Here is a 17,642-nt window from a genome sequence, read left to right as displayed (position 1 = left end):
TCCCGTTGATTATAAATTGGAGAAATTTAATTAAGCAGAAGAAGATGTCTTTTTGGGATTCAATGATTTAATTTGTTCCTACCAAAAAAGAGCATCATTAAAATGAATTAATCTCCAAGAAGAGGCATGCAACAATATTTTTCAGATGGGGAACAAAATAGATGCTAGAAAGGTTAAGTATATGAATGCAATTCCCAGGTGGGTCTAGTGTCTAAGTCTGGTATATTATTAAACTTGGGCCAGAACCACTTTTAGAATGACCATATGTGACATGATATATTATATTATATGTCAAGTCATGTTAATAATAGTATTATTATATCATGTCAAAATAAAAATATGCATGCATTGATTCATGGTCGTAATGTCACCAATCATTATGAAGTCATCCATCATAAATGACACTCGATCATTACGAGACAAAAAAACTGTCAATTTTGAAAAGGACATGGAATATAACAAACCAAAACCGCGTAAGTTTGTGACAAATTTACACGTCAATAAATGCATCACGCTTATAAGCAAATGACATACCCTATATTTATAGGACTCCTTGACTTCAGTCTTGGGTCAGTGGACCCAACCCCAAACCACTGTGCAGTCTGCAGTGAGTGGATGAGTAGTGGGAGGAGCATTGAAATTGTGGTTGGTTGCCCCCCAAGAGCACCGACCCTTGAACCCTGACCTAACTTTATTTATTTATGATATTATGTGGGCCCCAAAGTGATAACTGATTGTCCCCAAAGGGCCCAAACCAATTAAAATCGCTTGCTCTAGCCTCTGTTGCTCTGTGGGCTGTGCTCTAGGGCACCTGGGGCCCAAACTGATTTAATCTGCAACCATAAAATGACAGCCGTTTGACCCTCTCTCTCTTTGTCTTTGCACTACTAGAGATAGGGATGGCAATGGGTCGAATCGGGGGTGGGTATGGCATTTTCATCCCCATCCCCGTTAAGCTTTTCTCCCCCATCCCCACCTTCATACCCGCAATATTCATATCGGGGATTCCCCATCCTCACCTTCGTTGGGGAATGGGTTCCCCGACCCTCCCCATTACAGAAGAAAAAACCAATATATAACTAGTTTGTTGAAGAAAAAAAAATACTAATTCAAGATAATAAATATATATAATATATACTTATAAGACAATATAAGAAGGTTTATATATGTCTTGGAAGTTAACTACATAAATAAGTCATGTGGCAAATGATTTGTATAAATTATATAAGTATATAATATAATAATATAAAATATAAAACTTAGTCGGTACAATCACTTTAATAGCATATTTATAAATGGCAATATATATATATATATACCTCATCAAAAAATTAATATATATTCTAAACGAGGAGGGTTCGGGTTGGGGATTAAAATACCATCCCCGCCCCTCCCCGAACACCATACCCAAAAAATTCCCTGTACCCATCCCCATACCCGATTTTTGTCCTTCATACTCGACCCATTAGGGTCGAATCCCCGCGAAGACCCTTACCCGCGGGGAAAATTGCCATCCTTAACTAGAGAGCACTGGTCCTTTAGGTCTTGAAGGCCGCCTTCGGAATAAAAAGAGGGACAATTCTTAATGGTGTGTTTACTAATCAGAAATTGAATTTTGCCTATGGAGGATTCCTGCGTTTACTTCACATTAAGGAATTAAAAAGTAAGTGGAGTCCACAAAAAATTAGGAATTGAATTCCTGATTTTGGAGGAATTCAATTCTTGGGTGAGATGTGGTATTCTAATTCCTGGAGAACTAACTTATTAGGAATTCATCTTTTTTACCTATTATATTCTTACACAACTTTTAAAATAACAAATTTGCCAACTACTTTAATCCAACAACAAGGACATTTTAGTAATTAGAACCACTCCTACCCAAATTCCATATGATTTAGTAAACAACTTCAATAGGAATCCGGAATCTAAATCCCCTCAATCTAACTCCTTCTCAATTTAATTCCTCGTAATTAGTAAACATGCCAAGAAGAAAAGGTCGTAATCCTTAGCCATTAGGTGGCTGCCACATGCCCCAAGTGCTTTAAAGGGTGGCGCCCACCTACATTTACCCAAAAAATAGTTTTCATACTGTGTTCATACTTAGGGTGAAGTTGGAGCTTCCCAGAGAAGGTAGGTAGTGATTATTGGGAAATTTCGTGGAAGCTGATCACACCCAATTGTCAAAGCATGTGTGTTTGTTTCTGTGCGCTAAGGAGTTTTATGTGGGATGTGAAGGCCTTCGTAGCACCAATTCTTGTAAATTTCATGAAAGAAAACAGATTAATTATTTTTATTTTGAGGTTTTTGTTAATTTGAAAACTGCAACACCATATAATTTCTATGTTTCTATGCCAAGTTGTTAACGATTAGGTCAGCAGTGACATATGCCAAAGCCAAGCAGTCAAGCAATTGCTCAAAGTCTTCAAGTATCCACGTACAAGTGTGTGTGCTCAAGTCTTGCATGTTCACATCAAAGAATTAATTTAAACTTATCCAACTTTCAGATTATTTTATATATATATATATATATTTTTTTTAAAAAGAAGTGACTTGGCTGTGAATAGGAACAACTTGCAGCCAAAGGGATTCTAGAAGTTTTAATCCCAAGAACAAGAATAAAAAGAGAGCATGTAATACGAGAAGAATTTGGTTAAAACAGCGACTATCCCTGATCATTAATGTGAGAAAATTATCACGTGTGTCATAACTTATTAGCGTTATTAATTGAAAATAATAAAATATTATTATCTCCATTTCATACAAGTGTTCCTCCGTGTAATACACCGGCCCCTCACAAAACTGAGCATTAGACTCACAATTTTCGAGTATACCAAACTGAGACTCCAAGTCCAGAGGCTACTTTTGTACAAATATGCTCATGATGACATCATTGTAATGGAGGATCCATGAATTTTTCTTCTAGCATAGTACACCATTTGATCCCCTTAAATTTTTTGAAACATTTCATCGAGAACCTTGTCCCACCAATAAATAACTGAAATTTATAGGAAATTTTTTGTTGCATTATTCAATAGACCCACCACCAAATACTTTCCACTAGTACATAAAGTTCTTACGACATGTAAATGAGACTCACAACATAATTGTAATCCTTATACGTATAATATAACATAAGTAGTTTACATAGAACCTCCCATTATAATAATTTTCCGTTTTTTCCCCGAAATCCAAAACATCAAAACAAGTTATAAATACATAAGCCCCCACCCCCCTCTCATGCTCCTCCAACTTCCCACTTCTTCAATTGCCTTGATTTTGTGATCTAAAACTCTGTTTAAGAGGCAGGGAGACTCTGCTTCGTCTCTGTTTCTCTACAGAGTTCTGACTTCCCCTTTTCATAACTCATTGTTCAGATTTTCTCGTTTCATCTCTCTCCTATTTCTCCTTTAAATTTTCTGATTCTTCTCTCAAATTTTTTAAAATCTCCTCTCCTTATACTCCTATTTCTGTGATCCAACTTCCATCTCCACTTCCCTTACTCTGTTTTCTCTCTGTTCTGCCGCCATGGCAAGCACTTCCTCTACACTCCAAGAGAAGAAAAACACAAACCTTCCTCCCAAGAGAGGCCAGATCAAGGTTCAGATTTTTGAAAACTTGGTCAAAGCAGTGGCCTCCTCCATGACCTCCAAACCTGGAGCTCAGGGCAGAAACAGAGGTGAAGAAGGTGGTGGAGGAGGCTCTGCCTCTCAAACCCCACCACCAAGTGCCTACAACTCTGATGCCAATTCTGATTTCTGATACACATGATCACATGGGCAGATACTGGATTTCTCTGCTTCTTGCTTTGAAGGCATTTCCTTTCCTGCTTATCTAAGAAGCTATGGAATTATGGTGTTTTATGCTTTGTTGTTCAAAGCTTCTGCTTTGTTGTTCAATAGATGTCTAGACTACAAATAGACAGTATTTTCCTTGGGTTTTTGACGTAGAATTCAAACATGGGTCATGTGATAATTATATTTCCTGCACAACTCATATTTTTTTGGGTAATGCTAGGCTTACCACATTTTTCATACCACATTCATACCACCTATCTAATAGAGGTGGAGCCCACCAATACAATGGGGCCCACCTCTATTAGAGAGGTAGTATGAATGTGGTATGAAAAATGTGGTAAGCCTAGCATTTTCCTATTTTTTTTAGGGTTTTGCAGGACTATAACCCATCTGAGCTAAGCTCATCTTGTATTTCAATGTCTTATAGTTTGGTTTTGCTATAGTCAGTTTCATGTATTGTGGGGGAAAAGAAAAACCAAAAAAGAAAAAAAAAAAAAAAAAAAGGACCTCTTTCCTGTGTTGTTTCTGCTAGTTTTAGAAGACATACTTGGAAGAGGAAGTTTGTGCTTTTATGGTATTTTGGCTTTGTATATAATGGTCATAAATAAAATATTATATTTTGTATACATTTGTGGTTACTGAATTTAAAATTAGGATGTTTTGGTTTTGTATTACAATAGTAATAATGGGAAAAGCATACCCTAAAAAGGGAAAATAAATTATGTCGTCCACCCATATTATAACACGTATACAAGATGTAACACGTGGCCATATTAGCATAGTATTCTATAATTTCTCCACACAAGATTCTAATTTCCAAGCATTCCAAAAATAATTTCATTTTCTTACCACATGTTTCATATAATGATAAATGATAAATTACTCAAATGGTCCTCAAATTTGTACCCGATTTACATTTTGGTCCATAAACTAAATTATTCATTCAAATGGTCCACCAACTCTTTATTAATCAGCGCTTTGGTCTTACTATTACATTTTTTATTAAATTTAGTCATGTGAGCAGAACATGCTACATTTGTGGGGGTAAATAAAACTTTTGACCTATGTATCACTCCTTTATCACCACTGTGTCATCTATGTATCACCTATGTATCACCACTTTATCACCTATTTGGGGAACATAGGACGACTATGGACGGTTTTACCCTTACATTTGACGGCAAATGTAACATAATTTAATGGTAGGATCAATGGAGCGATTAATATAGAGTTGATGGACCATTTGAAAGAATAATTTAATTAAGGGACCAAAATGTAAATCGGGTATAAGTTTGAGGACTATTTGAGTAATTTACCCTAATGATAAACAATGTATTTAAAGTGAGACAAGCGCCGTCTTTAAACTAAATTTCAAAATAGTATAAAATGGATTGGATCAGTACATCTTCAGAATGAATTTCGAGTGAATATGCATGCAGGGCCATGAAATTATGTTTCATCAAAACCTTTTGTAGGAATCAGAATCGAATAATATCATAATGATAGATAGTTGACTAGGGACACTTAGAGATAGAGGGAGTTACATCAATGAAAGGTGAAGTTAGATTTCTAGCATTTAGCGCAGAGAAAAATTTTGAATACACGGAAAGTAACAATTTGAAGTGAGCCATGGAAGATGCCAGGGAAAAACGCGTGCGAGTAAAATAACATTTTCTTTTTCAATGAATTTGGAGTTGCAAATCACATCATCAAGTAATGGGAGCTTTTCTTTTTAATTTTGCATATTCTTGCTTCTTAATATATCTTTGTTTAACAGAAAACCCAAGAACAAAGTTGGGACACAATGCTATGTTGCGTTTGAAATACTTCAATAATTGAGTCATTCATTTACTAAACTAGATGGTTTTGGTTGGGTTCTAGAGAGACAAATATATTCTTTTGCTCGTCTATATCGCTATCGAAAAGGCGAGTCTAAACTATTAATCAAATTAATTTTGTATTAAAATTTATAACATTATAACTAATTTTTTTACAACATAAATTTGATGAGAGAACGTTACCTACTTGCATAAGTCTTTTATACAAATTAAACCAGACCAAGGACGATTGTCTTCTAGGTCTTGGGGGACCCAAAATTAAACCAGAGCACCTACCATAGGACCCTGCTGCAACCCCCCCACCCCCAAAAAAATACAAATAAATATAAGGAGCACTCTGTATTGGCATATTCCCCCAAGCAATCCATCCTTGCAGGCTTATCGAGATTGCAACTTGAGTCTTGACCAAGGACCTGGGACCCAATGGCTGCACTACATCACCAGTCATTTTAGGATCTCAAGCCGCCTCACAATGGATTGAGTGGTATCTTGTATTTTATATATATATATATATATATATATATATAAAAGAAGAATAAAGCAACAAAAGATACATCCTTGTGGCTCCCACATCCGTGACATGCTTACATTTGATTATTACTTCTTTTTCTTTTTGAATCTTAGTGTTTACATTGTTAACTTATTGTCTAATAACTTAAAATTTTGAGATTAAATAATTATCTAACAAGTGATGATGAGTTCAAGCTTCTTTGTAGCTTCGCAAGCTACAAAAAGAGGATGTATTTTATATTCGTCTTTCTCTTTTTATACGGACATGTCTTTGTCTTTTTCATATACGGACAGTGTTGGTTCATTACGAGAGCTTGCAACTCTAACATGGCAAACTGGCATATTGATAGTAGATAGTGATTATGGGGGCAATTTCATGGAAAGCTAATCATACCCTATATTGTCAAAGATGTGCAATGTTGACAAGTTATATGAGTCTGACTTTCTGGGAAGGCCCAGGTATTTATCAGCAAATAATGCACGATAACACTGAGCAGTTTATCACTTATGTTCCATTGACTTGGGGTGAAAGCCTGCTCTGCAATGTTACATGGGAGACTTTTACATAGACAGTGTCCATGTTCGATGTTCAATTGTGTCAACGACCAAGACAACATAGCATTGGTAAGCAGAAGACGTCCCAAGACCTGTTAGGTGGGCAGTAGAAGAGTCTGTATTGTTCACATCAAGGAATTTAAATTTGTAAATCCCAATTTAAGAAAAAAAGAAAAAGAAAAGTGACTTCAATATGAATGGAAGACTTGGACTTGGAGACCAAGTAAGAGATCCGTTCTTATCCCCCCCGAATCGAAGGGTAAAATTGGCATTTGAGGGAAAAATTTGAAGGGTGTGATTAGCAATTTGGGAGGTTTCAATGAAGAATTTCCCCCTTATGTTTTCCACTATAAATAATACCTTCCCCCACCCCTCCCAGTTGTATCATTTGCCTTTGTTTCAAGAGGAAGAGGCTCTGTTTCTCTACAGGGTCTTGCTTGTTTCCCTTTTCCAAATCTCTGTTCAGATTTTTTCATTTCATCTCCTTCTCCTCATCTTTCTCTTAAAAATCTTCTGCTTCTCTCATAATCTCCTCTTCCATCTTCACTTCCCTTTACTCTGTTTTCTTTCTGCTCTGCAGCCATGGCATCCGCTTCTCCGGCACCCAAAGAGAAGAGAAACACAAGGTTTCCTCCAAGGAGGGGCCTCATCAAGCTTCAGATATTTGGAAACTTTTTCAAAGTGGTGGTCAACAAGGCCTCGAAACCTGGAACTCAGGGGAAAAACAGAGGAGAAGATGGTGGTGAAAGCTCTGCCTCTCAAACCCCACCACCAAGTGCCTACAGCTCTGATGCCAATTGATGGGCATGATCAGATGGCTAGATGGGTCATCACCTACTTGGTGAATTGATGAGAAAATCACTGGATTTCTCTGATTCATGCTATGAAGCATTTCCTATCCCCATATCGATGAAGCTATAGAATTTTGTTATTTTGAGTCAGGTCAAAGCCTCTGCTTTGTTTTTTCTGCAGATGGCTTTGACTAGAAAGTATTGTTGTTTGGGTTTTAGATGTACAAATCAAGCATGGGTTATGTGATAATTATCTTTCCTGTAAAACTCATATTTTTGGAGAGTTTTGCAGGACCATAACCCATCTAAGCTTATCTTTTATTTCAGTGTCTTGCTACAGTCAGTTCATGTCTTGTGATGGAAAAGAAGGAGAAAAAAAAGAGAGAACCTCTTCCAGTGTTGTTTCTGAGAGTTTTAGAGAGGAGACATACTTGGAAGAGTTATTAGTTCTGCATTTGAAGTGTATTTTGTTGGGTCTGTATCTTTGGTTGCTTTATGTGGTGTTGTTATATGATATGGTGGTTATAAATATTATGTTTTGCACTATGCATTTTGTTGTTACTGAACCAAGCACTGTTAATATTAGCATCTTCTGGCTTTTTATCTTTGATTATCTATTTTTTATTTATTTTATATAAGCGATATTATAGGAGGGGGACTCAAGTTCGAGCGCATAGATAAAATTCTTAATCACTTAAATTACAAATTCTTTGCTTTTTTGTGTTAATTGGCTAATAAAGTGTTGACTGTAGTGTTGAGAATTGACTTTATCATAATACAATAACATGGGTTCTTACCATAAAATAAAAAATATGGGCTGTCATGCCAGAAATTTATGTTGTTTCCTCCCTAAACTTTTCAAGTGGCTAAATTTTTTCCATCCATCCAGCTACAATCCAGCAAGGTTGAAATACAAATTCTTCCCATTTATAGAATAGCATTATCTTTTAGGACCGTCCATTCTGTACTGAAAATAGCATTATCTTCGATCCAGAGAGGAGGGAGACCTGAAGAAATCAACCAAAACTCCAAAAAAGATGTTGGACTTTTGACATGTCTTAGTTGGTCAAGGATGTTCAAGATTAGGTTTATATTGTATTCAAGGTATTAGTGGTACGGTATACTCTTTTTGTATTGACAAATGGTGGTCAGTAATGGATATTTCTACAAACATGGAATAAAAGAAAAATGTATTATTCATTTTTGACATGTCTGAGGAGCATCATTGTTTGCTATGTACTTAAACTGCTAAAGTCATACATAGACGAGAGGATGCTTGGGCGGTTGGCCCCTTGCTTTGCAAATTCCTACAAGTAAACTGTGGTATACAAATGTGGCTGCGGAGGGTGGGCAACTTCTAGAAGAAGAAAAAAGTATAATTCTTTTATGGCACGTTTGAGCGGGATTTGAGACATCTTCCACAATAGGAAAGAGTTGTTTTAGTTATTGGAAAGAGTTGTTTTAGTTATTCAAGTAGTTAAGAGTATGTATTCTTGCACCAAAAGTCTTAGGTTCGGTTACCCATTCTTATGTTGCTTATATAAAAATAAAAAGTAAAAATCAGATTGAAATCTTTCTAATGGGTTATTGTAAAAAGATAATGGAGTCATAATAAATTAGTCGGAGGGGTCAATCTTCCACGAGCAATTGCAACACACACCAAATTTATTTACCAAATTTTATTCTCCAAATAATGCGTCAGTCCGTCCTTCATTTTCAGTTTAACTTCATCCTATTCCTTATTTAATTTTAACAAGTTAGACTCTAATATATGTACAAACATACTAGTTGGTGAATATACTTGGTGAAAAAGTTGTTGCCTCTAATAGTATTCCAAACATGAGCAATTTTGCTCACCACATTCAAGTGCAACACAACCACTGGATCTCCGCAAGGGAAGCGAGAGTTCCCCAGCACCATCCTCTCCTCCTCCTCCTCTTCTTCTTCTTCTTCTTCTTCTTCTTCTCTCTCTCTCTCTCTCTCTCTCTCTCAATTTTGGTTCTTCCATTTCCATGGCGATTTCAGATTCGTCGAGGCATCGCAGGCACTAGCACGAACCCTCGCACTGACTCAGATCCATGGGATTTGCTCGGCGATTGGGTCCGAGCTCGATGACACGGCGTTGTGTTCAGGGCTAGAGTCGCTATCGATAAAAAACTCGGCTGATTTGACGGACATGGGAGCAGGAGGATGAGCACAGAACGCACGAGATTTTTTATTTTATATTTTATTTTTGGTTTGAAAACACACAGGATTGTTTAGTCCCCTCCTTTCGCACGGGATTCACTAACACCTGCTAAGGAGGTGCTTCTGGTGGGCCCCGCATGAATAATCCCAGCTTAGAACTAGAAGTTGGTGTACAAACATGGGCCTAATTTTAGTCTAATCCAATCCAGACCTGGGAGGTGTACCAAACGAGGCCTTGGTTTATGATCATCAATAGAAGCCCAGTTCCATGTTTCGGACCCTATCGGATTGTAAACATTCCTGTCTTAATGGAAATTGAGCTGGAATTGGGCCTTACTATTGGACCAGAAGAATAGCCCACTGGGCCTATTTAAGATGGCCCAAACTAAAATGACAAAGTTGGCGCTTTAGGGCTTCACATTTGGCGGGAAACCACAAGGAAGACGAAGGAAAAGCTTCTGCACTTCTCAGAGTGAAAATGGCGAACAAGCTCATCAACCAGATGGGCCTCCCCAAATCCATCGCTAACGTTTTCGCAGCTCGTAACATCACCACGGCCAAGGTAACATTTTATTCAAATTTGAAACAAATTTATGTTTTTTTTAATAATTAGTTTCTAAATTGTCTTCTTTTTTTTTTTGTTAAACGCGAATTGGTTTTCAGGAAGCTTTGTCTTTAACCGAATTCGAGTTAATGGAGGTGTTAGATGTGAGTTTAGCAGATGTCACGTCTGCAATAGCTCGTATCAGCGAAATTACATGTCCACCCTATCAAACTGTGATCATCAAAACCCTAATTTTCCTTTTCAATTTTTAGAAATTTTTTAATTTTTATTTAATTGGGTGTGTTTCTGATATGCTGTGGCTTTAGCTGTGTTTGATTAGGCCTTAACTCTAATGGAGCAAAGGGTTCAGAAGGAGCACATGGGTGGCCACCTCCCCACCCGCCTCAAAGGACTAGACAATGCCTTATGTGGTGGGATTCCATTTGGGGTTCTGACTGAGCTGGTTGGTCCTGCTGGCATTGGCAAAACTCAGGTATAATTTTTGTTCTTTCACCCATCTGACCATCATCTGTCAATCATTTCTATTTGTATGTATCTTTGCATCTGTTTGAATGAATATTTCAATTGCAGCTTTGCCTGAAGCTCGCATTGTTGGCCTCGTTGCCGACAGCTTATGGAGGTTTAGGTGGTCGTGTAATATACATTGATGTAGAATCTTAATTCAGTTCAAAAAGGTAATTAAAGCGTTTTATAACATCAATTATCAGCTGTTTTGTGACAAAATTTTGCCTACTGTCTTCATCAAAGAAACGGGAGATGTTTAAGTTTTCTGATTTGTTTCTCACTTAGGATGATAGAAATGGGATCAAAGAGTTTTCCAGATGTGTTTCACACGAAGGGAATGGCCCAAGAGGTAATGTAGATTGAAAGTTATTACTGTCTCTCGAACAAGTTTTAATGAGAATCATGTTTGCTTAATGACAGTTTTCTTCTGTTTGCATTTCAGATGGCAGGTAGGATCCTTGTTTTGCAGCCGGCATCACTTTCTGAATTCACTAAGAGGTATTGGTCAAATTAAAATTTCATTTCCCTATCTCTAGTAAGTTTGTTAGTCCTGGCATGGAGGGAACTTGGAGGTACCCAAGCATTGGGAAAAAGTGCTTTGGACTTTTGAGATACAGCTAAATGCATAAGCATGAGTTGTGCGGATAATGCCTACTTGTTAAGATGAGGTTTACATGAGTTAAGTCAATTCATTCCAGTTTGCAACAACTCAAGATTTCACTCCTTCAAAACCAAGTGAAGTTGCTAATCATCGATAGCATGGCTGCTCTTATTTCGGGGTAAGTTCAGATTTCTTTGTTATGCTTGTTACCTGTTTTGGATATCCAGAGTCTGAACAAGTTGTGGTCCTATATAATTAGAACTGGGCCATATCATATCATTTACATATATAACCTTGTTCTAAACTCTGATGTGTTAGAAGGGCCATATATGAGTAGAATTAGCTTTCTGAATAATCAAATATGTTTCCTTACTTTGTTAACTGTTTATAGGATGATTCGAGAACCCATTCTTTCCTCAACATGTTTGACATCCCTGTCTAGGTACTAGGCAAGGGATAAGATTGGTGTATATTGTCATATTTCTGTTAGGTTGTCAAAATATGGGTTGTGTATTTCGTATGATATTTGTTTTCCTTTATCCCTACTTCTTTAGTTCAGCTCTATGAATCCTTTATTTCATTATTTTGTATACTTAGACATGTCTTCCCATAGAATGGTCATATTTAATGATTATCCAGTTTTCTTGCAGTTGTTAAGAAATGCTGATTTTTTTTTTTTCCAGGGAATATGGACAGGGACCTGCCAGGCAGCATTTATTGGGTTGGCATATTTCCTCTATTAAGTGAGAATCCTAGACATTTGAAACTTTATTGGTGTTGGTGATTGTATCTTTCTGATGGTGATAAAGCTCCTTTTCTCTCTTTAACATATTCAGGTCGCTTGCTGAATTTTCACGAATCCCTGTTGTTGTTACAAACCAAGTGAGGTCTCAAACTCGTGATGAAGCCTGCCAGTATTCTTTTCAAGGTAGGACAGTATTGTCAGATTGTGATATCCTTGGTATGGGTTATGAATGCAATATATTTTATTCGTACAGGGCAGAGCAGGGAAAAAGCAGTGGAGGATCATACAGGATACGATTCTCATCTTGTTGCTGCTTTGGGGATTCACTGGGCTCATGCTGTGACCATACGTCTAGTGCTGGATTCTAAATCTGGTTTGCCCAATATATGCTTTAGCTTGAAATTTATTAAACTGTCATGAAGCAGACTCTTCTTGCTTAGTTATTCATATGAGGTGTCTTTGCAAATCTCATTGTATGGATATGTTTCTTTCAGAATATATGCAACTCTATTTTTTGTCAATATGTATGAGTCTGCGTGCCCTATATTCTCTTCAATGCCTTCCAGAAGCTATCAGAAGATTAACAGCAACAATTAGTCCCTTTTTTCATTTTGATTTATTTGTATTAGCAAAACTGATGTGGATATCTTTTATTTTTTAACTGATGATTTTACTGTATATAATTAGAATTGAATGGTCATAACAGTTTATGGTTCCATAGTTGGAGAAAATTTGACCTTTTAATGAGATGATGACAATGATGACAATACGTGGAATCCAAAACTGTTTTCCCTTATTACTGATTCCACACTTTCGTTTTTTCTTGTAGGGAAGAGGTTCATCAAGCTGGCAAAGTCGCCCATATCACCACCTCTGGCCTTCCCTTTCAACATAACATCATCTGGAATCTCATTGCTTAATGATGATGGTATAGAACTGACAGGACCAGAGATAAACTCAATTCATTGTCAAGGTTTGTCACTGAGACTCTTGTTGAGTGAATCTGGAAATCCAAATTAAGTCAAAATTTATCAATGGTAGAGAGTGGAGTACTTGGTGGCTAGTACCTATCATTTAACTAATTTATTGTTCATGTGATATCCCACTGAAAAAACCTCTTAGTCAATTATAGCCATGGTAGTGCTCTCCACTTCTCACTTCATTTGTTTTAGAAAATATTTAGGCTCAAGCTTGTTTAGGAGTTTGCCTTCTTTCCCTTTAGAGTGAAGAATAATCTCACGTTGTAATGACAAAAATGCAGGACACAGTGACATAATTAATTTTGATGGGGAAAGATTTCAGTGATCAATCAGAAGGAAAGCTGCACAAATTTGCAGGCACGTGCAAGAAATTTAAATGTCATGGCATTAGTGATTGTTTTGGATTGTCTGTCACCTTGTATATAGAAAGATAGAAATTCCTCAGAGTTAAGAGTTATAACCTCATAATCAGCATGGCTTGCCCACGCACGAAGCTAACCGTGAAGGAAAGATAAACCAAGATTTAGAACTTGCCGATGGCCCGTTTTGTTTTATCTTCTACTTTTGTATCCTTCAAGCTTCTTTCATGAACAGGGTTTAAAATTAGGCTGATGAGAATGTTGGTTGGCTTATTTCTTGTGTATTGGCCTGTACATAACAAAGGCTCTGATGATCTAAATGCTTTCTAGTAATTCAAGTTTGTTGTTCCATTATGTACTCTTTAATATGGTTTGACCAAATTGGATGAAATATTTTGAGCTTCTCACATGACTAAAAGAATCAAAACAGTTTATGATGCTAAATTAATTAAGATTTTTACCTTGACACTCATATCATATGCTTATCACAATTCTATGAGAAATTGAGAAGGAAAAGGAAGGGGCTAAAGAAAGGCTTGGGAACAATATTCTTATGGATCAGAATCCAAATACAGGTTGGTTTTCTAGCAAATACTAGGGACATGGTACCATCAATTTGTGTTGAAAGTTGTTTATTGGTGAAAATTGGAGCTCCCTTTAAAAGTAAGACAGTTATCTTCACCCCAGAAAAAGATAGTAAGAGACTTGTACCTTCAGATGAGCCCCAACGGCATGCAATAGACTCTGGAATCATGTGGCCCTGCAGTTGGAAGAGGCCTTGTATGTTCAGTCCAATTAATGTTTGCCTATAGGCTATAAAGTGTGGCTGCAAAAGAGTGCTATAATGTTGATGATTTAGACCTATCTTAGCGTCTGCCTTCGATGTGCTATGTAGGCCCATCACATTAGTAGCAAGTTATCCTTGACAAAACTTGAAAAAATCATTTTAGAGACGAATTCAAGAACTTAGGTATGGTATTAATAAATAAATGTGTTTGTTTACATCATAACTTTTCCGAGTCTGGCCACGAGCATGTTGTGAAATTCACAACCTAACTCAGAAAAGTTATGGTATAATCAATGTTATAATATGACTTGATTGATAACACCACATGACGCTATGACAGTCACACCGAAGAATTTTTCCATCTTAGGGCCCATGACATGAGTGAGTAGCAAATCTTCAAAGGATCTATTTGTTGGTTTTCGTCAAAAAATATATATACCAAATAAAGTACTCTATATAATAGGTTAATAGCCAAAACGATATCAAAAGTAGTGAAATGGTCTTTTGATCCCCCATAATAATTTTTCACCTCTGCCGACTACCGAATCTGTTATCTAATGCATCTTTATGCTCAAGTGGAATGAATGATGGGAATGTGCCCCATATTGTCTGTAAATTCTTTTGATTTATATGGAAAGTAACAATAAAGTAGGGTTTGCTTGATAGCAATAGGCAGTTGAAGCAAGGGATAAAAATAGGACATGTAGGTTAAGTCTGCTCGTAGACTGATTTTGATATAAGTTTTGAAAGTTTGACACTCCAAGTAAACTGAGAACGCATTTGCTGTTGCTGTTCGTTGGTAGTAGGTAGGCTTTTTTTGATATCAACTTTGCAAATATCTGGATCAGCCAATCATCTTTAACTTACAAAAGGGAAAAGAGAGCAGCACCACTTTTTTGAATCCTCTCACAAAAGGGTGGAAACAAGTTAAGGATAAGAAATTGACACAGGTTTGGATAGTGGGAGGTTTTCCAAACAGAACATACCAGACATTTGCTTAAAGACAAATTGCTCCACTTTGGGCTTGAATTTTGATTCTTGATCTGCAAAATTGATTTTTGTTACAGCATGAATCTGATTGTTTCTCCTCCTGAATTTTTTCTTTTTTCTTCATTGGAATAAAAACTTATGTGAGTCTTGAATATTGGTTCTGATGTTGTTATAAAAACGTCTTGTTTGTGTGATTGGGACTATTTCTGCCCCTTTTTGTGATGTTATTGTGTTGCTTTTTGTCAATGGAGTTTAGGTGAGAGAGCCTCCATGTAACAAATATAAATGATATATGCAAATGATCCATTAGTGTAGTGCAAGATTCTAGGTTCGAGTCCTAATATCCGTATAGTGTATGTGAGTTTAACATATTATCGCCTCTCTCAATAGTAACAGTGATATATTTTGCTTTATTTTTTTTTTCTGAAAACATAAATGATATTGTGATGATAGGTGGAACATGTGATTCTCAAACAAATGGAAGGCTAAGATTGGTTAGGATATTATGGATCATTAACATGCAAGGCCTTGTATATATCTTTTAAAATAATCTTAGCTAGCATGGATCAGATCTTTAACAAGAATTTCTTAGCATGCACTCCATCAAGATTCAAATTGAAAACAACTTACTCTTTTGTTTATCCTTTTAAAAAAAATTCTTTCTAGGAACCAAGGGAAAGGTGCTTTTATATTATAACAACTATACATCAAAAAGTATAAAGAATTTTTTTATAAAAAAAACTGTAAACTGTTGTGTTGCCGGTTCATAGCCTAAAAGGACATAAAGTACTCCATGGCCTTCTGTATTTGTTTCTTTAAACAAGGAAAAATACTGAGAAGAGGCCAAACCTTGGACTTGGATTTTAAGGTTTCCTCCCTTTCTTTCTTGTTTTGCCTTTTCTTATATGATTTCTTTGGACACATTGGACAATCTCTCTCTCTCTCTCTCTCTCTCTCTCTCTCTCTCTCTCTATATATATATATATATATATATATATATTTATATGCATGTTGTTTGTATAGCTGTTTTTTTTTCTGGTGTAATTTTTGAAATGTGAATCATATCCATCGAACCAGCTGCTGCAGCCTGACTTTAACAAATAAACAATGCAAAATTGCTTTTCAAAACCTTGTCTGATATGCACTTTGGACCTGATTAACTTTTAAGCATGGATACAACAAAACCTCATTAAAACAAATAAGTCTTGATTATATTCTGATTCAGCTCTGAATTGGCGTGCATTCTTGTTTTTATATATATATAAATAATTTTGGCATCTTAATCTCCTCGAAGTTTTATGCTTTTTATAATCTGATGTTTGCCCCATTTGGGTATATTATATCCACTAGTGCATTGTATCTGGTGTCCATGATTTAGTACGATTTTATCACTAATTTTATGTGTTTTTTTAATGTAACAATGTTGTATATTCTAGGTTGAAATCTGGTTTACATTAAAGTTTATTGTATTGCCTCACCAATGCTTCCATTCCAAGAGACAATACACCTCTTCTAGTACATATTAAAATTGATAGTTTTCTCTTACTTTTTGGAAAATACAGACTTGATACCTAAGTTTCCTCTAAATGATTGCCATTATTTAAGTCTTTTCAAGTACAATTATGTTGTTCATTTTTATTTTTTTTAATATATGATAATTATTTTGTTGTTGTTTTATACAATATTTATATACTTGACTAATTCACTCTTAATTTATTATTATTTTTAAAAATACAAGTGATTGTCTAAACTACAAGGAGGGGGTTCTCTTACACACTAATAAGGTGTCATGGGTAGTGGCATGCACCTCCCCTCGTAGGAAAAAGTCATGGAGATGCTAGAAATTGCCCCTCTACTTGTGCCCATAAAATGTTTGACGAAATGCCTCAAAGAGGCTTCGGTGGAGAAAGCTTTTTCGGCTATAAATATTGTGAAAACACCATTGCGGAACAAAATGGGAATCTATAGTTGAGGGATAACTCTGTTGTTTACATTGAGAAAGATGTTTTTACTTATATTAATAATGAAAATATAATGGAACTTTTTCATAATATGAAACCTCGTAGACAACAATTGTAGTTTGATTGTAATGTTATTTTTTTCCATGAATTATGAATTACATTAGTATTGTTTAAATTGTCAAGGAAATTTGGTTGTCTAATTTTTGAGCTTGTAGCCTTTTAAATATTACCCTGTTGGATTAATTAACTCTTAATTTAGTGATATAGGTCTTAAGAATGTTGGAAGAGCTCTGAAATTCGACTCCCATCCTCGTTGTTGAAATTTTTTTTTTTAAATTTTGTGGTGGGTATGAAAAGCATTTTAGTTAGTGTGTTGATTAATATATTGGGGGAAAACAGAGTTACCAAAAATCACATCTGAAGGTCAAAAGTTGTACATATAAATCCACATACAACAGTTTGTATGTCTGCCTCA

At 36.0% G+C, this 17,642-nt stretch overlaps 1 protein-coding gene across 1 annotated transcript; it reads left to right on the top strand.

The window, feature by feature from the left end:
• The first annotated feature begins 10,089 nt into the window (after window positions 1–10,089).
• On the top strand, window positions 10,090–13,780 carry RAD51B (DNA repair (Rad51) family protein). The gene is given in 12 exon segments (XM_088254198.1): window positions 10,090–10,237; window positions 10,339–10,452; window positions 10,560–10,712; window positions 10,811–10,914; window positions 11,030–11,093; window positions 11,187–11,242; window positions 11,443–11,523; window positions 12,029–12,088; window positions 12,182–12,338; window positions 12,340–12,463; window positions 12,920–13,063; window positions 13,352–13,780. Coding segments are annotated over 12 exon segments (1,185 nt in total). The 5' UTR covers window positions 10,090–10,153; the 3' UTR covers window positions 13,396–13,780.
• The last annotated feature ends 3,862 nt before the right edge of the window (window positions 13,781–17,642 follow it).

The sequence above is a fragment of the Prunus avium genome, chromosome 6, assembly GCF_965620075.1.
Source record: "Prunus avium chromosome 6, drPruAviu1.hap1.1, whole genome shotgun sequence".
Taxonomy (NCBI): domain Eukaryota; kingdom Viridiplantae; phylum Streptophyta; class Magnoliopsida; order Rosales; family Rosaceae; genus Prunus; species Prunus avium.
The sequence above is the reverse complement of the archived record's forward strand: the minus strand, read 5'-3'. Positions and strand labels throughout refer to the sequence as shown.